This window comes from Gobio gobio (assembly GCF_949357685.1).
Source record: "Gobio gobio genome assembly, chromosome: 10".
NCBI lineage: Eukaryota > Metazoa > Chordata > Actinopteri > Cypriniformes > Gobionidae > Gobio > Gobio gobio.
The window spans coordinates 2035019-2059214 of NC_137116.1; the positions used below are offsets into that span (position 1 = coordinate 2035019).

Below are 24196 nucleotides of genomic sequence, written 5' to 3' on the forward strand. Positions count from 1 at the left end.
ACCTCAGTATTAACTAGTTTAACAACTGACTATAGTTAGTATGCTGCCGTATAAATAAACTATAAATACTATAATATTCTACAATTTACTGTAATAGTCTCTCACTGTATGTTTCAGTTGAAAACAATTCATGAAACAGCTAAAATGTAAAGGCCACATGCAAAAATATCAAACTATTGTTTTGACCAACACATATTTTAATAGATTAAATAGGCCTACATTTATAACATTTCAAACACATGACAACTTTCCCAAATAAAAATGTGACAACTTGCCCTGACCTGACATTTAGGTACTTATAACATTCCAGTTGAAATTTCCCTTCATTACACCCTAAAAGATGCTGGGGGTTGTTTAACCCAAATTTGGGTCAAATATGGACAAACCCAACCATTGGGTTAAAAATTTAAAAATGTAACTCAATGGCTGGGTTTATCCATATTTGTCCCAAATCTGGGTTGAAACAACCCGGCCGTTTTTAGTGTAAAGTCCACACTAGGGGCTTGGGTAACTAGCTAGTTTGTAACTGCTTTATTCAGTTGTTCTTACTGCATAATGCAGCTAGTACTTTCTAAAAAATGCTTGGTTGTTTTAACCCAAATTTGGGTCAAATATGGATAAACCCAGCCACTGAGATACATTTTAACCCAATGGTTGGGTTTTTAAAGATTGAGCTTGGTCTGACGATAGCCAGACAATTATGGATCTAATGCATTGCATATAGGCTATATGGTATATTTCATAAAACGTTGCAGAGGCAGAGGCAGGGGTGAATTCAGGTTGATTGGGACACTTTTTGCCATTGAGTTGTATTAGAAAAAGTGTCCCTGAATTCTAGGTATCTAAAATATTGCAGCATGTTTATTTGTTCATATTAAAAAAAACTATACATGTACAATGTATATATTTCTTTATATTGCAAAATGTCATAACAAAGTAAAACAAAACATAATTAATGCTCTTAAATGTCACAAAAGTATCACATCCATTAACTCAATCAAACAGGAAAGGCAGCGGTCATCACTAGTGCCGTAAAGTCGTTTAGAAGTTTCCAGGTCAGTATTATATACTGGTCCAGGATCAGTTTCGTCTTCCACTGCCACGTTGCAATGACGGAAGACAGGCTGCCAACGGCTGATTGCAGAACAGCGATTTCAAGCGCTACTCCAGCTTGAACCACGACAGGTCTTGGACTGCGACACTTCCGGTAGTTTTACGGCAGCCTGGTTTCCTACCACAAACAGAGATGTCAGCTGGCTGAGAGATGACATGTACACTCCACAACATACTACAGCAAACAAACAACGTTTGGTTAGACACACGTGATTACGCGACGCAAACATTGCTTCGACGCGACAAAGTAAACATTGAAGAGTGAACGCGAAATGGGTGAGCAGAAATGTGTTGACTAGTCAGCTGACTAGCCTGATAACAGCAACACGAATTAATGCAAACTTTCTGGCTCCTTTAACAAATGTCTGGAGTTGTTTTTGCATTTATTTTAACGGAAAATAAGTTCAAGACCGAGTACTCGAAAAATACGCGTGCTTTTTGAATGAGGAAGTAGGGTTTCCCACCACTTTGTGGCCGAAGAAATTACTAATACTTTTTTTTTTTACCCCGTGCGTTTTGCTCTTCAAGTTAAGCTTGATGACTACTATGCCTGCCAAAGCTGTTTGCCACTCCCAGCTTTTACTGCTGTCAGGAAGTCACTGATGCCCTATATAGTGATCACCCTCAACTGAAGACAACAGCAGTAGCAGTTTATGTTTAAACCGTCAAAGAGCATTTGGTGCAAAAGACAGATCATGTGGCTTCAGCAGAGGTTAAAGGGGCTGCCTGGTTTGCTTTCAAGCAGCTGGGCCCGCCGTGTTTTGGTTGGATTACTGCTTTTCCTCATTTTCTACTGGTACTTGAGCTCAGATGGGCTCCTGAAGTTTCTAAACATGTCTAGAGAGCCTGGGGGAGCTGCAGGGGTGTGTTTGCAGACTGATCTTCACAGGTGGGTGTCACTGGTTGACAGAGGGGAGGGAGTGGTTCTTACCCCCCAAAACAAAGAATCAGTTCCGTTTGTGGTCGGTAATGGACATTTTCTGGTGGATGTGGACTCAAACAAACTCTGGGTAGCTTCATCTCCACAGCCTGGGTCTGCACCAGTTCACCAAACAGACTACAGCCCGATAGTGCGGTTGCAGGTGCCAGGAGCGCGCTCTGAAGCTCGGGGAATGATGCTGTGGTACAGAAAAGGCTCTGTGCTGTCTTCCCGGTGCTTCCTGACAGCTAATTCTCAGGAGTGTGTAGTCGTACGTGAGGAATTTGTTGCGCATCGCAGCCGACCCAATGTTTATCTTCAGAGGATTCACATTTCAAACCCTACAGACCACGTGGTTTCGATTGACGTGGCCATGGAGTCTCTTTCATTTAGGAGCACCATAGAGAAGATAGAGGACAAAGAATTCATGCTGTCCTCAGGTAGGGTGCTCACGGAAAAGAAGGACACCGTGTTAGTGGTGGTGTTCACAAAGAAACTGAGCACTAAGATCCAGGTTCCTCCCAAATCTGAATACTCAGAAAACCTGGTGAGTGTGATTCACACTTCAGAGCCCACTGAGGGTGGGAAACTGGAAGAGACTCTCGGCAAGCTCAGGGAAGGAGTCAAAAGAGAGATGGTGGAGGTCCTCCGAGCTAATGTGGAAGAATTAATGCAAGAGCACCAGCAAGCATGGATGGATCTCTTCATATCTGGCAAGTTGACTGAGCACAGTCTGCTGACTTAATTATCATTAATTGTAAATTATATCAGTACATCATATATGTATAATATATGTATTTCAGGTTCACTCCAAAAATTTACATTGTAGAATTCTGAATTAAGAAATCCTAAAGAGGTTGTATCATTGACAAATCGTATTGTACTTGATCTTTTAAAGTGTTTAACATGTTATGAAAACGAACAGAAAATTTGACTTTTAAGTCCCCCTGTAGTCAATAATCTTATCCCTAAAAACTCATCTTTGATCACCAAAATGATATATTTAAAAAAAAAAAATAATAATTCTTTGTGAAAAACTTTGTGCCTTCAAATAGCTTGAATGTAACTCTATTAACCCCGGCTTGAATATGCAAATTAACCCCGGCTCTCACAAGCTCAGAAATACAGTCGTCCAATTTACTGAGGTAAACACTGCACAATGGTATTGTTCTTTACAACGTCAGACACATAACGGTAATTAATATGATTAGCCTTTTGCTTGACTAGGTTATTAAACAGCTAATAATGTGTTGCTAATGTCACACAAACCATGTTCCCGTTCCGCATCTTAGTCTGCCTTCAATATCAGTCAGCATCCTTAGAAACGCTTTGAACATTTAGAACATCAGTGGAGAAAGGCATATAGATTATCATAACATCATCATATACATAATTCACCCGCTATATTGCTAAATCTACCCGATTTTTCATATAAACAGAAAAAATATACTGGGATAACCTGACTTCTCTTAAGATTCCCCAGCTTCAGACAATAGTTAATGATATGCTAAAGCCCGCCCACACGTCAACATGATTGGTTACAAGTTTATGACATCCGTAACACAGAAAAACTATTTAAAACCACCTTTTTGAGAATGTCTTTGGTTCACTGGAGTTTTAAAGAGAAAATACTCAACAGTGTTGTTGACTTGTGAATTTGCACATGGTTTGTCTTAAAGCATATTAAAAACACCACAAAGGCATATAAACAACATTAAAAACTTGATTTTCACCACAACAGGACTTTAACCCAAAGGGCCCTATTTTAACGATCTGAGTGCATGGTCTAAACTAAAGCACATGGCTTAAGTGCACTTAGGGCGTGTCCAAATCCATTTTTGCTTTAAAGACGGGAAAAATAGTCAGCGCGCCAGGCGCATGGTCCAAGAGGGTTGTACCTATTCTCTTGATGAGTCATGGGGGTGTGTTTTGGGCGTAACGTGCAGTAAACCAATCAGAGTCTCATCTCTCATTCCCTTTAAAAGCCAGTTGCGCTTGCACCATGGGGATTCGCTATTTACATGGCGGAATATAGACACCCTCAACCTGACAAGTCAGTTTAAATACATGTGTGTATTGCCACGATTAGTTAAATAAGTAGCCAATTTCATACGTCATTACTGCAAATAGGTAATTCTGATACATGCATTTTTATCTTTATGTATACAATAATAATCTTTTACATTGTAATCCTTTTATTTTTAATATTTAAAAATGTTTGTGAGTAGGCATGATCAGCCGGCATTAGGGATGAAACGGTATGGAAATTTAACATCACGATTATAGTGACCCAAATTATCACGGTTATCAATATTATCACGGTTTTGTTCAAACGAGATGAAAGTGTTCAAAAAGAACTGATGCACACACTTAAAACATTTCAACAAGTTTTATATTTGAAAATCAACAAACAACAAATAAATCAAGCAGCTCTATGCACTTTTTTAAGCTAGATTCTGTGGGATTTCCTTCCTTAATGGCCGTCGTCAATAGCAACGCATAATGCATAAATAATAATAATTAGTCGTAAATATAATCTCTAATATTATCTCTGATGAGAATATTGCTTGAGAATATATTTACAGTGTTCAGCAATGATGCATTTAAATCTAGCATATTTTGTGTTAGAGCCCAAACAGTATCCAAGTGAAATAATGCATATCCATATTTCCATATGATTTGACAGTTTATTTTATTAAATATCAAAATGTGTGCATCATACCTGACACCTAAATGATCACTTTACAGTCAGTTTTATGACTGTCATTCTCTTCAAATGCTGAAGTTTGAAACGTGTAACGTTACCAATGTTGTATGTAACTTTAGAGACGGTCCCTAAATTCACTAGCGTTATGCCAGTCATATCAGACGCGCTGTGCTTCTGCTGTGTTTTTAAAACCATTTTCGCTGCTGAAATAGAACAAAAACAGTACAACCACTATATGATGAATGAATCTCCTGCATACATCGCACGTTTATAAATCTCTGCTTTTAGTGTAGATTTCAGCGAGTAAGAGCGGCGCGCGCTCTGAATGAAACTCCGGCTAATCTGAACGCCTCTGATTTTGAGACATTGCATTCATAAACTCAATAGAAACACGTGTGAGTGGTTATAATGCGCAACGCGATTATAACAGATGGCTTTTGAGAAGACTATTATAAGTTCAACAGCCAGAGTGACTAGTGTGCAGCCGAAATAACGTTACACCCGCAAATGGCGGTTGTTAATGTCAAGCCCTGATTATCCCTTAAATGTTAGTCTTGACTAAATTTGTTCGTTCGCTTCACGTTATTATTTCCCAGATGTAGTTTTGGTATTGAGGTCAAAGTCCACTTGCCGTTCGTAGTTTTGAAGTGTTTCCCCTATTACAGTGACTTTCTTCTGGCATGTTCTGCAGACAGGGTGACCATCTTAGATTAAGTTTCCCTCAGGACTTTTGTAAAAGCCAAAATATGACCACACCTCAGATTTGGTCCTTTTAGAGGTTGAACAATCCCCAGAAGTGCTGTCACTGCCTTCTGCCATTTCTTATCATTCAAAAAACAGCGGTGCTGCGCCTGACTGACGCTGACTACACAGGATTTACCGCGAGTTTTCACAACCGTGATAATCACACGCGGTTTTAATGATAATAAAATTTTATACGATATTACTAACCGTCACTAAATTTTATCGTGGTTTATCGTGAAACCGGTAATCGTTTCATCCCTAGCCGGCATCAAATGTTCATGTTGCGATTAATTGCTGAAGCTTTTATCACGGTATACGGTATTATCACGATATTGAAATAAGTTGCAAAAAAAGTTGTCATACTATAACAGGTTTAATAACTTTCTTATAACAAAAGAACCGAACATTTAAATACAATAAAGCAATACACAAAAATGTATAAAGTAAACAAATATTTAAAACAAGATTAAAGTGCAAAAGAATTATAAAGTACAATAGGCTATCACTTTACAATAAGGTCTCACTAGTTAATGCATTAACATTAACAAAGAGTGAATAGCTACATTTTTACAGAAGTTATTCTTCTTTGATAACGTTAGTTTAAAAAAGCAACTGTTAGTCAGTGTTAGCTCAGGTCCATTAAATAATAAAGTTACAGCTTTTGATTTTAATAATGTGTTATTAAATGATGAAATTTACATTTAACTAAGATTAATAAATGCTTTAGAAGTATTTTTCACTGTCAGTTTGTAAACTAATGAATTAACTAATGTTAAATAATGGAGCCTTATTGTAAACTGTGTCACTGAACAACAAAGAATCAGAACATATTCAAACAGTATCTAGAGCATGTCATTTAGCCCAGATTAGCCTTACGTCTTTAAGTATTAAGTATTTAAGTACAGCCCTACGCTGTACGATTAATCGAAAAATAATCGAAACCGACATTCAGAACCTCTAACTGACGTATTTTTCCCATGTCGGTTATTTCGGTTTTAGTCACGTGACTCCGCCACGTCAGTCACATCAAGTGCAGTTTGCAGGCACACAGAGAGATGCAGGAGCAGTTATCTTTATTTATAGATGCCCACAATCACTATAGTAACTGCATGTTTACACAGTTTATACAGGTAAATTAATTGCCATTCTTATAGCCTACGCGCTGCCACACACACACACACACACACACAGACGGCGCGCGCAAGCCCCGAAGCCAGATTGCTTTCACTTTCGTCCTCATAAAGTTTGTCAAGTAAATGTGTTTAAAGGCTTGAACATTTAAAGCGTTTGTGGACTATTCAAAAACAACAATACGGAAAACGTATCTGTTCAGTGCTCAGCTTTTTTCTGTGACAGATAACTGAGCCGTGTCGTGTCTCTGACAACGCACGCGTGCGCCCTGAAGGCAGACCTCTTCTGTGTTAATTTATCTGTATCTGATATACAACAAACAGAAATCTGCCCCATAGACAATAACTGCTGAAAGTGAACCGTTTCCTTCAAGTATTTTAAAATCACAAAGAAATTCACTTTTAATTGTAGAAAATATTTACAGTAAAAACCTTATCAGGAACTTAATCAAAAACCTTATGAGGGGCAAAAAATGGAAAGCAAAAAAAAAAAAAGAAGCTAAATAATCGTTCATTAATCGTAATCGAGGTAAAGTTTTCAATTAATCAAGGTTTTTATTTTTGATCAAATCGTTACAGCCCTAGTATTTGGTTATGTGATGAGTACCGTAGTGAATACAGAAATCTGAATGGCTGTTTGTTCCCTTTCGAACGGTCAGTTCGTACTGCGTCTTAAGACGCTGTATGGGTAAGTTCTCCTACTCTCGAATATACTGAAGTAATTGTAAAATCACGCAGTGCTACTGCCCAGTCAAAACAGTGTCGAGACATCTCGCACGCTATTGGCTGGCCAGTGGGAACTGCATGAACCAATGGCAAAACAGCGTAATCTGAGCGAACCAATGGGCACAAAGCCCGCGAAGCTGAGCGCAAGAGCCCGCGAAAGGGGCATATAAAATACACTGTAACTGTCAAAAACGGGGAAACGGCTGCATTTTTGCTGTTCCATCAGCGCCCTCTGCTGTCAGAGTGTGTATGTGCATTTTCATTCAGCACGTCTCCTTCACTCGTTCCACCATGTGCTGCTCATGCACATTGGGTTTGTTTACATCAGTGCGCGTTCCTCTTTGACATGTTGTTCATTTTAAACAGTTGATGGGTAAAGCATTCTAAAAATCGGAATAATTCGTAATAAATAATTATTCACTGTATTTTGAAGTGCCCACGATAACAATATCGTGCATGTTCATTATTGTGATATATCGTATTACTGTATACCGGCACATGTCTATAGAGTTTAGATTCTCTGCCCGAGCCCGACCTTGACCCGTGGGTCGGGCCGATTATTTCCCGGCACTATCCAAGGGCCAGGCCCTTGATCAAGAATTTGTGTTTTTTTAATCATTACTTTATTAGCCTTATTAGGTGGGCAGAAAGCTATGCCATAATAAGAAATAATATATTTATTTTTTTTGCAAAGTAAGAACTAGTACTACAACTAAGAAACAAATGTGTACAAAGTTGTACAAGTCAGGATTAGTCTAAAATGCGTGTTAAACTCACAGCACGTGCAGTGATGAAGTGCAGCATTCTGAACAGAACCGCTGAGACTCCATCATGAGCTGCTCGCGTGAACACTGTGCATTGCTTAACTAGCCTATATTTTTTTTCGCTTTGAGAATTGTTTTGTTTAAAAGTGGACATTTCAAGCTTTCTATACACATATTTCTCATGTCTGTGAGGCAAGTAGCTGCTGAGTCTCGGTTTATTTATGAGACGTGCTCCAGCTCATGTGCAATGAAAGTGATCGCTCCCACGACTTCATGTCATGATTGTTGTCTGTTATAGCCTATTTGCTTCTTATTTATTATATCCAGGCAACTGTCTGATGAAACCTTGATTAAAATTAAGATACAATTTATACAAAACGAAATTCACTTAAAAAAAAGGCTTTCTACAAAACAAAACTTAATATTAAACAAAATATAATAACCACCAAACTAATTTCTGACCCACATCGCATATGAAACAAAATACATTGTTTAATGGCTATAACAATATAGTAGACTACAGTACAGATAAATGTCATGTCTTGAGTGGAGCGCGCTGGCATAGAATGGATTATTGAGCTGAGCATCACACCGTCATTACAGGCTGGTTCTCGTCAGAGCGCCCACTAATTAAAAAATGGTCGGGTTTAAATCGGGCTCATAATTACAGTTAATGTGTCGGGCCAGGCTCGGACAAAACGTGCACGGGCTCGGGTTTTTGTTGGTCAATGGTGCAGTCGTTTTCAGTTGCCTCAAAATAGCAATGCGCCTGAACTAGGGCTGCACGATATTGGAAAAAAATTACATTGCAATATTTTTTTCCCCAACGATATATATTGCGATATTGAGAGCCATCAATCCAGGCTAAAGTCAATAATTACTATTCCATGATGTTAATAATTTCACTAATAAACAAGCTTCATTACAAGTGACAAAAAGGTCACTTAATATTTTATTCCAAAATTAGAACATTTCTGTAAACACAAAAACAGAACACATTTAAACAGCAGCTTTACACCAACTCCCCTGATTGGTTTACAACAATATAACTTAAAATAAATATATTTTTTATTAAACAGCTTATAAGCATTTCGGTTCACAATCTTTTGTTTTTAAGTCAACTTTTCTTAGCAAAAGTGCCAAAGTAAAACGGTGTTGGTCATCATCATAATCATGGCACATATCTTTAGCGATATGAAACGTTATTGCGTCTGTTATTTCTTTCTGTCGTTGAGAGCCTTTCTGGTAAGGTGTCACACTGGCAAAGGCATCACGAATATTTGTTTGTTTTGGTTGACATCCAGATTTGACTTTGTATTCGTCGTAAAGAGCTTTGTGGTGCCGTTTAAAGTGATCAGACAAATTGGTGGTGTTTCCTTGTTTTGTGGCCACAACTTTATGACACTTCATGCAAAGTACCTCTTTTTGGTCAACATCCTCCTTTTGTAGCCGAAATAGTCCCAAATAGATGATTTCTACTTTCTTTTTGGTACGAAATTCTTTTTTTGCGGCGGATCCTCTTTGTCGCGCAGTTTTAGCAGTGAATGTTGGCTGTGAGCGGTGAGCAGAGGCACAGCGAGCCAATCACTGTGCAGGCATGCGGAACGTGCATGTCAACCCAGCAACAAGCCATCCAACAAACTCGTGTTTACTGTGTGCTACCCTGGTGCTACCGTTCCCTTAATACACCATGGGCTACTACCCTTCACATCGCATGTTCCGGCGATGTGACTATCGCTCACATGCACATCGCGATATCGATGTTAAAACAGAATATCGTTCAGCCCTAGCCTGAACACACCTCGTTTTCAGACCGGCGCACAAATGGCCGCAAATGCATTTGCTATTTAAACAACGTGGCGCTGGACGTGAAAATAACTGCGTCAGGATGAAACTAGTAAAAAAAACTTGCATTGCGCTGGGTGTATATGATAGGGCCCAAAACCTTCTAAATAAAAAAAAAACATTGAAACTCATCAAGTTCATTTAGAAAACTTGAAACCACCACTAGCAAATACGAGCATTGAGTGTTGTGTAAATTGACCTTATCTACCAGCCACTGTGGTGAGCAACCTTGTTTTAGATTGGCCTTTGGAAATGACAACACGCTCTTGTTGAAGTTACACATTTGATTATATTTTTATTTTATTATTTTAAGGAAAAGCTGAGGTCTGATCTGTTGATCTTGAAATCAAAATTGACAATTCATATTTTTATGGAACATTTAGTATAAATGATTTATCAATGCGTATCATTATTTTTTTTATTTTATGTGCCCTTGTAATCTTTAATCAACTTCCCCTCCCCCTTGCAACGACATCTCTGATGAAGGTCGGGACAATAACCTCTCCCTTCCAGCAACCTGTCTCTCACATGAGATTGACAAACGCCAACAAGTTCTCATTTGAGAAGCCATTTCACTTAAGGCTGGCCCACACTTAAAAGATGTTTTAAATCTTATCAGATTTTCAAAATGTGAGAGACCACAAACAAAAAAAATCATAAATGTAACAGTTTTGTTCCTATAGTGTTAGAATTGCCGCAATGTGATCAAGACATCACAACACACTAACAGATTCCATTCATAAAAACAACCAGAGTCCCGACTGTGAACAAGGGAAATCACGCAAAATCTCTCGCAGTCACTTTAGAGTAAACAAACATGGCAGCCGATGGGCAAGAAGAAATGGCAATAGTGTTTGGACAGTTTTTTTTATATAGAAAATTCACCCATAAAAACTAAAAGGTTTGGATGAAGTCGTGTTAGTGCGTTTTTCCATTCCATTGCACTTTCCTTTCCTAGCCTGACAAGTCAGACCCACATCAAGATTTTGGGTCTGGGAGCACACCATTGGCAGGGCTCAATCTGAGAGGCGGGATAAACGGTTGTCTATCAAATTCCCTCTGCACGCAATTGGATAGCACTACAACCAACCACAGCGCTATCAGTGGTGACAACAATCACAAGCGGGTTATGGCTGAGTCCCATGCGCTTTCCCACCAGCGAAGCTAGTTGATGGATTTTTTAAGAATGACTTCAGTGCCGTAACGTTCTTTGTTAGCAGGGAAGTAGCAGGGATTTCACGTGGAACCGTCACAACTCTGCCATCATTATGTTAAGCCCGACCACCGACTCTAAACAAGATGTGATTGGCCCGACTAGAGTTTGGCTTTTCAAGTTCGCAAGTCTACGGAGAGTTGCTAGACAAGAGTTGCTGCAAAATACACTTGCTGCCGCTCGGGTGCGTCTAGATTTCTAGGCTACTACTTCCCCATTATATGTAAACACACGGTAGACAGACTTGTTTGACCGTTGCACTCACAGCATCTCGCGCATGACAGCATTCTAAATGAAGTTTTAAAATACTTGAGACCTAAAAAAATGTTTTTTTAAATATTTTTATTGTTACTAACCAGCAGCCATATCACCCTGCAGCCCAAGACTGGTTTCCCACTGAAGCTAAGCAGGGCTGAGCCTGGTTAGTACCTAGATGGGAGACCAACTGGGAAAACCAGGTAGCTGCTGGTAGAGGTGTTAGTGAGGCCAGCAGGGGGTGCTCACCCTGTGGTCTGTGTGGGTCCTAACACCCCAGTATAGTGATTGGGACACTATACTGTAACAAGCACCGTCCTTCGGATGAGACGTTAAACCGAGGTCCTGACTCTCTGTGGTCATTAAAAATCCCAGGATGTCCTTCGAAAAAGAGTAGGGGTGTAACCCCGGCATCCTGGCCAAATTTGCCCATTGGCCCCTCTCCATCATGGCCTCCTAATCATCCCCATATACAGATTGGCTTCATCACTCTGTCTCCTCTCCACCAATCAGCTGGTGTGTGGTGGGCGTTCTGGCGCAATATGGCTGCCGTCGCATCATCCAGGTGGATGCCGCACATTGGTGGTGGTTGAGGAGATTCCCCCTTCTATATGTAAAGCGCTTTGAGTGCCTAGAAAAGCGCTATATAAATGTAACAAATTACAAATTACTACTGGTCACTAAAATATTTTAAGCTCACCAGGTATACAGAATTAAAAACATTCACAAATATTAGGGATGCATCGATTGTGCGGCAACCGAAATTATTCGGCCGAACATGGCAATAATAAGTGTCGGCCAAATAAGTGAAAAGACTGAATAAATTTTACCGAACAATGAGGTTTTTGATGACGCAATCAAATATTGCAAAACCAGCGAGTGTGAGAGAGATGCACACGCTTCTAAATGCAGCAATGCAGGCAATCAAACAAAATTTTGATTATCTGTACCCATTCATGGCTGCATTGTCATTCATTCACGGCCGCACAGTCATTCACGGTGCATGTCCAGTCTTGCGCGTTTTCAGTTCATGCTTATGGAAGCTTAACTTTAATAGGAATTCATTGAAAACACTCGCTTTGCTCCGCACCGCTCCGTTATCAATGCCAGAGCGTCTATGCGCATTTTACATTCTATGAGTGAGATCCCATCCCTATGGGCGGGTTGAAAATATGCGGAACTAGCTCCTACTACTGACTGTAGTGTCTCTAGCCTCTGGCCAAAAAAGCCTCCGATGATGCTAAATGACGATTTTTGCATCATCTGAGTTTTTTTTCTGGACAAAAAATACAGAAATCTCTGGGAGGGAAGCACGATCATTCGAATATACTACCGGGTTTCTACTGATACAAAGCTTAATGCTAATCTGTGAAGTAACCCTTTAACACCTGCACACCACAGGAAAATCTGATAATGCACATTAAGAATACATAAACAGGCTCAGTTCTGGCATTTGCATTTTTCATTTGCATTTGCACTTTTATACATTCAGACAATAATAACCATTTGAAGATTACAAAGCAGATTACAAAGCTTTGTTAATTACAAAGCAGACTTTCATATCTGTTATATGTAGATGTTTTACAGCTTAAAATACATCGCGTTTATTCAATTTTTGTAGTAGTACCATAACATTCATTCTCAAGTTTATTAAGGAAGGTCAGATTTATACACAAGATCAAGCAGAGTCATTCACTATGTCCAGGCCATCAAATCATAGTACTCCAAATCAACCCCTACCATATATGGTATATTAAGAAATATAATATAATAAGAAAGGGAAAGATGTTCAAATATATGTGCGTGTCTTGAGTTCCCGTTTGTGTGCGAGTGTATAAGTGTGTCCAGGGCATAGTCCTTGTTTTGTCTAGGTGTGTCAATAGCCGCGTTTCCATTACCCTTCAAATTGCGCAAATTGAAATTGCGAATAGAAAATACGCCCAATGGAAACACGCCAATTTCTCAAAAACTCCCATATATCGCAAAAAAGTTTTTACGCTCGCATGAGGTGGTTTTTCAGGCAATTCGAAAAAGGAAATTTCGCAAAACTGCAATGGAAACAGTTTTTTCGCATTTACAGGTCACCTGGTACGGTCACGCATTGCTCTCACATAGGGCCTACATATAATTTTTTTCCACTCAAGAATGTACAAGATCTTATGTCGTTAAAACGACATATATTTTCTCATAATAAGGAAAGTGGCGTAACTTTATAATGACGGACCCCGGTGCAACCACAAATATCAAAACTATCTATAGGCCTACTGTAATTATGACATATATTCAAGAAATGTATTAAAACAGAAAGACGCTATAGTTTCAGCCTTGCTCAAAGACTAGGTCAATCCATTCCCGACGATCTTGGTTTGCTTCTTATTTATTAAATATAGCCTACAGCCAAATAGTTGATTAAACATTGATCAAAATAAAATACAATTTATACTAAACAAAATTAATTTTAAAGAAAGACTTTCTAGAAAACACAATTCAATTGTGCTCAAAATCCATGTCTCCAGACATATGCGCATCTGATTATGTAGCCTTACTCATGCTGCTCACTTTTCATAATCAACATATGAAATTAAAAGATTATAATATTTAGACATAGCCTAACTATATGAAACTAAATAGGCTACGTTTTTTTAACCTTTCTTTAACCCTCTTTCCGACGAAGTCGTTGTCGCTTTTTGATGAATTCTTTCCTTATTCCAGCGGAAACTTAAAATTCTCCGTCATTTTTAGCCATACAAGTGCAAGACATAATTATAAACTATAAACTGTCTACTTGTATTTGTGTACACTCACGATAACAGCAAAGGCCGTGGACTCAGGGAACAGATTATTTTGCACTCCACTCCAAACGTTGTCTTAATTTCAAAAATATATTTTGTTTATTAAACGCAAAGTTTTTCATTTCAAAAGCATTTCTAAATTCAGTTTATATTTCCAAAAAACGAAATTCCGAGCCAAAATAACGAAGTGGTAAAAAAAACGTTGAGTTACCACCATGCAAACTCAAACTTTTCGCTCGTCTCTGGCAATGCGTCACAATAACCTGGCGTATGTAAAAGTCGATCAATCTTTACAGATGATGGTGTGTTTGGACAGAAGACGAGTTCTTTATTAAACTCATAAAAAAACTGTAGAATATAAAATGCCACAATTTATCATAACACCTCATATAATGAGGGGCGGCAGTGGCTCAGTGGTTCATGTAGGTTGTCTACAAACCAGAAGGTTGGTGGTTCGATCCCCGGTTCCACCTGACCAAGTGCTGAGGTGTCCATGAGCAAGACACCTAACCCCAGCTGCTCCCGACGAGCTGGATGGCGCCTTGCATGGCTGACACCGCCGTCGGTGTGTGAATGGGTGAATGTGAGGCAAAATGTAAAGCGCTTTGGATGGCCGTAGGTCTGTTAAAAGCGCTATATAAATGCAGTCCATTTACCATTTACCATAATGTGCCGCTCAAGTATAAGGTGCTTTCCTTGCCATCAGTGCTATAACACGCACGTCTCTTTCCATTAAAAATAATGGCGTGCGGTGGCTGGGATATACAGAAACCTAACAACATGCGTAGAATGATTTTTGGAATGAATTATCACGAGAGGAAAAAAAATGTTTTAGTCGCATAACATCAGTTAATGGAAACGCTGTCATTTCACATTATTTTTTTGTCGACTTTTAGAAAATATCGCAAAAGTTTTGCGCAAATCTGTAATGGAAACGCGGCTACTGATGTGCACAAAACATAAGGCACACAAGGACAGTCTTACACAAGAATAGTCAAAAGTGGAGCCTAAGAAGTAAGAAAATGTTAACAGTTACACATACAAGTTGCATGGAACAGTGCAAAAAAAATAAGACCCAACAGCAAACCTGCAGTCCAAGTGATGTTACTAATTTCACATGTGAAAAATGTGTAAGCATAGAAATCGTAAAGGCAGAGCAGCAAAAACTGTACAGCTTTATTCTAAAAATGGTGAAAAAAAATAGCATTGGTGGACCTCCAGGTAAATTGGTGGTTTTGCCCTAAATATAAAAAAAACATTGGTGGACCTCTGGGAAAAAAGTAAAATAAGTATGATTGTACCATTTAAGGTTTCTATTCATGTGTTCACGTGCTTTAAGAAGCTAAAAGGAAATCTTTCATAGTCTTTTGCTTCTTTACAGGTGTGGAAATCAGAAAGATCACAGACGCCCATACTCCATCCAGTCGTACAGTCAACAACACCCTTTACTACATTCTGTCCACCTCCACAGCGCCCCTACTAGATCAGAGTCTCACATCAGAAGAGCACGAACGACTGGAGTCCAGTCTGAACTATGCCGACCACTGCTTCAGCGGCCACGCCACCATGCATGCTGAGAACCTGTGGCCAGAGCGCCTGACAAACGTAGCTCAGATCCTGCAGCTTGTGAATCTCTGGAACTTGACTTTCCAGAAAAGAGGATGCAAGGTACTTGTTGCAGCAGGCACTCATGGTATGATGCAAGGCATGGTCCTTAGTTTCGGAGGTCTGCAGTTCACCGAAAACCACCTTCAGTTCCAGGCAGACCCAGATGTTCTTCACAACAGCTACTCTTTGAGGGGGATCCATTACAATAAAGACCTCATCAACCTGGCCGTATTGCAGGACGTCGAAGGCAAACCCTTCCTGCACGTGTCCGTCAAGCCTCAGGAGAAACCTGTGAAGCTGTACGCCTGCGAGGCCGGCTGCATGAACGAGCCCGTGGAGCTGACGTCAGAGCTGCGAGGTCACACGTTTCCTGTGATGGTCACCCAGCCCATCACGCCTCTACTGTACATCTCCACTGATCTTACTCACCTGCAAGACCTGAGACACACGATGCACGTCAAGGCCATCTTGGCTCACGAGGACCACATGGCCAAACAGTACCCAGGCCTGCCCTTCCTCTTCTGGTTCAGTGTGGCATCCCTCATCACGCTTTTCCACCTCTTCCTCTTCAAACTCATCTACAATGAGTACTGTGGGCCTGGAGCCAAGCCACTCTTCAGGAGTAAGGTATAGACTGCGACATGAAGACAAGCCATTTTTCGGGGGGCGGTAACTGTGGTGTATGTGAATCTCCTCTCCCTTTTTCTTCTTGCTCTCATTTTTTGCAACTCTCAAATTCTGCCTTGCAAGATATTTTTACCTCTGGAAACTATGGGACAATAATTGGTTTGGGTAACCCATCAAACTTTCAATCTGCTGTAATTGGAGGGTCGGGTGTGCTGGAAATAGTTGTCTGCAATCTTCAGTTTGGGTGTTCTCTTTCTATGAACTTTTTGATGAGCTGAAAGCACCAGTGCGCTAAAGACACTATTTGGTGAGCTTTGTTTTTTTCCTCATTCAGTCTGACACAATTGGAACTGATTTGTGTCAAAGAAAAAAGAAAATCAAGATATTTATTTTTTTGAATATACATTTGAAATGCTATTCCGCTTCGCAGAATAACCATTTGAAGAACAATTTTTGAATGTAATTTATCTCATGATTTTCAGCAGAACTGATTTCCCATCTTTTATATGTAGTTTTACTGCTCAAAAAATAAAAATCTGTTTAGACTATTACATTTTTTTTTTTATTGGATAGCAGGTGAGGTTTTGAATTATTTAATCTTAAATTCGTGCATAAACTTTTCACTGGTGCCTTCAAGTCTTTCTTCTTCCAAGTTGGTTTAAGGGGTTTGTTTCTTTAAAATCTGCTTTCTGCAAAAGCCTTTTTTGTTTGTTTGGGGGTTCTTGCGTAGAGATCTCATGTTCTTATTTAAATGAAAGTGCATTTTGAACTTTTAATATCTAGTTGTTGGTATGGTGAAGTGAAGCTGTTGCTACTTTAGAAAACTTAACGAAATGCATCAACTTTTTTTATTGATCACATCCATCCACTGTCCCAGAATATAATGTCAACAAGTCGAGGTCATTTCACTACCAAGGTAAATAAATAAATTGACGCCTTATATGAAGATCATAGCGTGCATTAGTGCCTGCCCATTTTTTCAGTGGTGTTGGTTCCAGAATACATTTTTTCGTTCATTTTTCCAATGCATAAGTATTAAAAGAAAAGAAAAAAAAGCCACGAAACCAAGGACAATCCCATGAAGCATTGCATATTACATCATCAAATTAAAAACTATGGAGAAATAGAAAACTGTTAATTATATATTATATTTATAGGGGACAGCATTGCGAGACAGTCTTGGTTACATCAGATGAGAATCATGGGTAATGTGGTTTTTAATCACAAATTCAGCTGTTAAACACGGTTATTTAAAAATAATAATAATAATGTGCACGAATGTCTTCGACAAAAGTGTATACCATCAATTACATCCTCAGAACTCAGAGTAGGTCTGTCTCTTTAAAGGTTTATCAGTTATTGTTACAAGTCTTTTTTTTTCATATGGAAAAAGTTTTTACTTCCAGAAACCGATTGTTGCACTCAATTAAGTGTTGTTTTGTTTGTTTGTTTGTTTGTTTGTTTGTTTGTTTGTTTGTTTGTTTTTGGAGAATCTAAGAATCAATTTACAGTAATGGGATTTACAGTAATCATTCTAGGCTACTATTGTAAATGTTTAAGTAGGCACAGTTTCACATGGTCAGAAGTGTAATTCATATCACTGCTATATATGCACTGATATTATACACCCTGAGCCGCATACTCGGTTAGATCTCTGCTCCGTTAGAACAGTTATGAATACCTACGTTAAACTAGTCTCTCTTATTTTTTTTGTCCATTTATTTTTTGCTTGTTATTGTTAATGTTCTGCATTGTTCGCCGTGTGGGTTTCAACGCTTTTTTCCCACGTCAGAGTGAAGAAGTTTTTTCTTTTTTTTTGCAGTGTTGCATTTGTTTGAATTCTGTTTGTGTTTTGATTAAATTAACAGTCAATAATTAGACAACCCTCTTTCATTGTGACATTCATTCACATTTATTTTAAAGGTTAAGATAATCCGGGGCCATATATGTGAAATGAGTGCCTCATCTGAGTTTCCTTAAAATGTGTCTCCTAGTATATGTAACACTGAAGATACAGCGTCTCGTTTAATTGTGTATTTTTCCTGACAATATATGGGGAAAGACAACAATTACTTGTTTTGGGTTTGAAAAGTCAACTCAGATTAATCAAATAATTTTTCAGAGTAAACTATTTTTTATTAAACTTAGTCACTTGTAACATCAGGAACTGAGGGAAAATTAGATTGTATTTAGATACAATTCAACAGGTGTAAAATATGACTGTTAAAGGCCATGGAAAAAAAATATATAATAAATTAAGCTGCGTACGAAATTGCATACTGTCTGAGTAGGTACTACATTTAAATTTTAACTTAATTCGCAAACCATTAAAAAAGTATGTTCTGGGGAATGCATGTAGTATGATTGTAATCTGGACATACAGCCATGCTGTCATTATCATGTGACCTACCAGTGTCAGTTCCGTCCCTTCACCTCCATTCATAAATCCTCTCCCGTGGCCTCATGGGATAGTAAAGTGTCCATCGAATGCCCACTTCAGAATCTCACGGGAAGTAGTAGGACTTCCGAGGACTTTTCGCCTACTGTTTTTTGAATACTATATATATTTGGACATACTACTCTGTTGGTGTACTGTTTTTCACATACTATATACAATACATCCAGAAAGTATTCACAGCACTTCACTTTTTCCACGTTACAGCCTTATTCCAAATTGGATTCAATTCATATTTTTTTCTCAATTCTACAAACAATACCCCATTATGACAACGTAAAAAGTTAGTTTGAAATCTTTGCAAATTTATTACAAATAAATTTTTTTTTTTTTTTTTAAATCACATGTACATAAGTATTCACAGCCTTTGCTCAATACTTTGTTGAAGCACCTTTGGCACCAATTACAGCCTCAAGTATTTTGAGTATGCTACAAGCTTGGCACACCTATTTTAGGGAAGTTTCTCCCATTCTTCTTGGGGAACATCAGTGCACAGCCATTTTCAAATCTCTCCAGAGATGTTCAATCAGGTTCAAGTCTGGGCTCTGGCTGGGCCACTCAAGGACATTCACAGAGTTGTCCCATAGCCACTCCTTTGTTATCTTGGCTGTGTGCTTAGGGTCATTGTCCTGTTGGAAGATGAACCGTCGCCCCAGTCTTATGTCCAAAGTGCTCTGGAGCAGGTTTGCATTCATCTTTCCTTCAATCCTAACTGGTCTCCCAGTTCCTGTTGCTGAAAGACATCCCCACAGCATGATGCTGCCACCACCATGCTTCACTGTAGGGAGGGTATTGGCCAGGTGATGAGCGGTGCCTAGTTTCCTCCAGACATGACGCTTGCCATTTAGACCAAAGAGTTCAATCTTTGTTTCATCAAACCAGAGAATTTTGTTTCTCATGGTCTTAGAGTCTTTCAGGTGCCTTTTGGCAAACTCCTGGCGTGCTGTCATGTGCTGTCTGGCCACTCTACCATATAGGCCTGATTGGTGGAGTGCTGCAGAGATGGTTGTTCTTCTGGAAGGTTCTCTCTCCAAAGAGAAACACTGGAGCTCTGTAAGAGTGACCATCAGGTTTTCGGTCACCACCTTGACTAAGGCCCTTCTCCCCTGATTGCTCAGTTTGGCCAGGTGGCCATTTACAGATGATGGAGGCCACTGTGCTCATTGGGACCTTCAATGCTGCAGAAAACTTTCTGTACCCTTCCCCAGATCTGTGCCTCGATACATTCCTGTCTCTGAGGTCTACAGACAATTCCTTGGACTTCATGGGCTCTGGGCTCTGACATGCAACACATTAATTGTAGGATCTTATATAGACAGGTGTGTGCTTTTCCAAATCATGTCCAATCAACTGAATTTACCACAGGTGGACTCCAGTCAAGTTGTAGAAACATCTCAAGGACGATCAGTGGAAACAGGATGCACCTGAGCTCAATTTTGAGTATCATGGCAAAGGCTGTGAATACTTCTACATTATTTAAAAAAAAAAAAAAATTGCAAAGATTTCAAACAAACTTCTTTCACATTGTCATTATGGGGTATTGTTTGTAGAATTGAGGGGAAAATAATTAATTTAATCCATTTTGGAATAAGGCTGAAACATAAAATGTGGAAAAAGTGAATCACTGTGAATACTTTCCAGATGTACTGTAGTTGGGAAGTATTCGATTTCGGACACAGCGCTAGATTTGTTCAGTTAAAACTTTCCCGTTCACAACACATTTTGCACAAAGAAATCACATCAAATGTATTTTCCACTGTAAGCATGCATATTTACACTTTATTTGTTATTTCAACAGGATGATGTTACTGTCTGAAGCCTAATCCAGTGTGCAGAAACATTAAATATGGCTCTATCTCTGGATGTCCTCTCAGGATGTAGCAATGTATATGACATGTTTTTCCATTTTGCTGTGTGAATTTAATAATGAACATTAGCTGATTTTGTTGAGGATTATGTATGTTGATATGGTTAAAATATGAAGACTATTTAGAGGTGCCAAGTCATGATAAAATATCATCAATTATGAAGGATCCAAACACGCTTTGTATTAATTCATTCTTTTAGCTTAGAAACAAGCACAATAGTAAAAGCTTAATGGAAAACAAAATCAAATATGCAACTCCTAAACGTGTTCAAATGGCCTCCATTGATTTTATGTGAATTCAGCTAATTATATATAGATATATATTAATCATGATGAAATGAAAGCAACAGATCCATTCATCTATTATTTACGTTCATCCCTAATGTGACGTACATCCAAGTGAAAAAAATAAAATGACGTAGGGTACGTGGTTCTATTCATTGGTTGTTGATTTGATTTTGAGATGTGGATATTGCACTTGAATGGATAGATTACCCAAAATTACAAATCTGTCACCATTTACTCACCCTCAAGTTGTTCCGAATCTTGGTTTCTTTCTTCTGCTGAACACAAAAGAAGAAATTTTGAAGAATGTCGGTAACCAGTTGATTGGCCCCATTGACTTCCATAGTATTGTTTTTCTATACTATGGAAGTCAATGGGACCAATCAACTAGTTACCCATATTCGCCAAAAATGTCTTTTGTGTTCAGCAGAAGAAAGATATCCATACAGGTTTGGAACAACTTGAGAGAAAGTGAGTAAATGATGACAGCATTTTTATTTTTGGGTGAACTATCCCTTTAAAAATGAATGCAAGCTTGCAGTCGATTGTTGGAGGGGCAAGATTTAAGTGAATAAAATGAATGGAGAAGTCACATGGATGAATAATTCACAAATTAAATGGTAATTAAATTCATTTATAAATACTGAGCCTTGCTAAAATCGGGTGGTAAGAGGAAATATTGCTTGATTTTATTTGAAAGATTATCTGATTTAATACTAAAGTCTCTTTTCTTTACTGTATACTTAATAATTACAATGAATATGGAAGGGGAAAAGGCATTTCTTTGAACAATAGCTATATTTCCATCCACCTATTTTTATGCACATGTTGGGATATCGCATAAAACAAAACTTGCATTGCACAGATACATTTTCTATCCAATAAGAAGACATGCACATAAACTATGATGGAAACACAGTTCCCTAATAACTCCCTCAAAGTGCAAAAAAAAAACAGAAAATGTGATTGGATAACTGGACTACCCAGTCGACCAAACACATCGCATAGCATCTCAAATATTGGTTTGATCATTGAGAAATGCCTGAGGCAAAGTCTGTCATCAAAATAATTTGTTTTAATTCTCTCCCAAAAGGGTCTCACATGATCCCAAACCCCCAGGCATGCGGACAAAAGATAACATGACAGTGTTTCGTCTGCTCACTTACATTTTCATTACAGATAGATTTTGTGCTAATTTCCCAGGAAGTGATGATGGGATGGAAACTGCTTTATTTGCAAATGTTTTATGCGATATTCCAGATTTTGCCTATAAGTTTAAATTCACAACTTTGGATGGACCCATGGCTAATGACAGTTTCAGGGCACCACAGTTGTGCTCAAATTACATACAGGTGATATTATTAATATGTCTCTGTGTTCTGATTGTGTGCAACATGACTTAAGCCTGTTGATTAATGACCCATAATGTTCAATAGAAAATACATTTGGAATTTCTCTGACTTAGTTTGTCATTCAGCTGATGCTTTTAGTAACTTAAGGAACACTTTTTAGACAGTCTCTACTCAGAGACATGATGCTTGTTGGTGTTTGAATTTCTAAACTAAGGGCTTCCCAACCCAGTCGCAGGCTGCATTGAGTTTAATTGCACAACAAAACTAGACAATAGGCTGCATTTTCATTTGGCAGATAATAGCAAATGTATCACAGTCTTGTAACAGGTTTGTGTGCTCCGATCATGCATCCTCTTTCAAGGCTCATTGTTTTGTTGTTCAAAATGAACAATTGCAGTATTATACTTGTGCTACTTTGATGTATCTTTGAAAAAAAGGGGGATAATGCACTATTGAAAATACTAAAATCAATTTGGTTTAAGACAAGAATGATTATATTGCGTAAAGTTTAAGCGAAATTAAACATTCATCAAAGTGAGATGATCATGTTGCAATAAACGGTTTATACTGATTCAGACTCAACATGTTTTTTACTGCTCTTCAATTTACTTTATTAAAATGAGCTGATGCAACTATTCTTTTACATTTTGTCTTCATTTTTATTGTGTACACTACCTTACTTAATCCTTGTGTTGGTACTAAGTACTTGCTGCATCAGTGTTGTAACTGCACTGAAAGATGTATAAAAACTGTATTTATATTAGTGGTGGGCCGTTATCGGCGTTAACGTGCTGCATTAACGTGAGACTCTTATCGGGTGATAAAAAAATATCGCCGTTAATCTATTCTCAAAATTGGGTTGGGAGCTGGGTCTATACAACGCAAGCTATGATGACTTTCACCTTGATATTTTAGCGCGGATGTATCCCTAGCCGAATTGCGCTGTAGGGGGCGAGAGAACGAGTCTTCGAACCTGTGTGTATACCTACTAGTGTTGTCAAAAATATCGATATTTCGCTATGTATCGATAGTGAAATATCTGAAACGATCCTCATTTTCTACAGTATCGATATCAGCTGCGCTCTCCTCTCTGACCGACAGCGAGTTGACACGCACCCGCCTCCTCTCATTCAGTCCGGTTAACCCTCTGAACATTGCGAACGGGTGTTCTGTTGGATTTTTCCTCATAACAGCGTGTTAGTATTGGTGTGACCGGTCTGAATTTCGCGCTGGGTTGCACATAACGTTAATTCTACTAATTCCCGCAGATTTCGCGCTCGCTGAAGCGCATACCGTAATAAAGCCGCATTCTGACATACAAGTGCAAAAATTAGCTCCTTTTTCCAGCTTATTAATGGTCAAATACAGTCAAAAATGTCTCAATAAAAAGTCCTTGCTCTTCCAAGCTTTATAACGGCAGTGAATTGTCTCGTTTTTAAAGTCCATAAAAGTACATCTATCCATAACTGCTCCACACGGCTCCAGGGTGTTAATAAATGTATTCTGAAGTGAAGCGATGTGTTTGTGTAGGAAAAATATCCATATTTGAAACTTTATAAAGTAAAATAGCTTTCGCCAGATCGGAAAAAAAAACGTAACTGGTGTGCAATTTCGTTAGACGTATGTGTGAGAGGCACTACACTTTTTCCGTAAGTTGAATATAGAAGGCGATATGGTGGAAGCTAGATATTTTACTTTTTAAATGATTAAATATGGATGTTTTTCCTACACAAATGCATCGCTTCACATATTTAAAAATGTTTGTGTGCTGCTGCGCGTCCCTGTGTGTGTAAT

The 24196-nt window shown here is 38.6% G+C and overlaps 1 protein-coding gene across 4 annotated transcripts; it reads left to right on the forward strand.

Annotated features, from left to right (window-relative positions):
- Positions 1-1215: 1215 nt before the first annotated feature.
- kiaa2013 (KIAA2013 ortholog) lies at positions 1216-23046 on the forward strand. 4 transcript variants are annotated; one of them, XR_013817346.1, is made up of 4 exons: positions 1216-2745; positions 15590-16443; positions 20697-21362; positions 21421-23043. XR_013817346.1 is itself a non-coding variant. In XM_079827685.1 (3 exons), the coding sequence occupies exons 1-3, from the start codon at positions 1767-1769 to the stop codon at positions 20712-20714; spliced, it is 1851 nt and encodes a 616-aa protein (XP_079683811.1). In that variant the 5' UTR covers positions 1216-1766; the 3' UTR covers positions 20715-23046. The 4 variants fall into 4 exon arrangements, 1 of the variants encoding a protein (XP_079683811.1); XR_013817347.1 differs by having other exon boundaries at positions 1237-2745; positions 20697-21066; positions 21478-23043; XR_013817345.1 differs by having other exon boundaries at positions 15590-16750; positions 20697-23043.
- The last annotated feature ends 1150 nt before the right edge of the window (positions 23047-24196 follow it).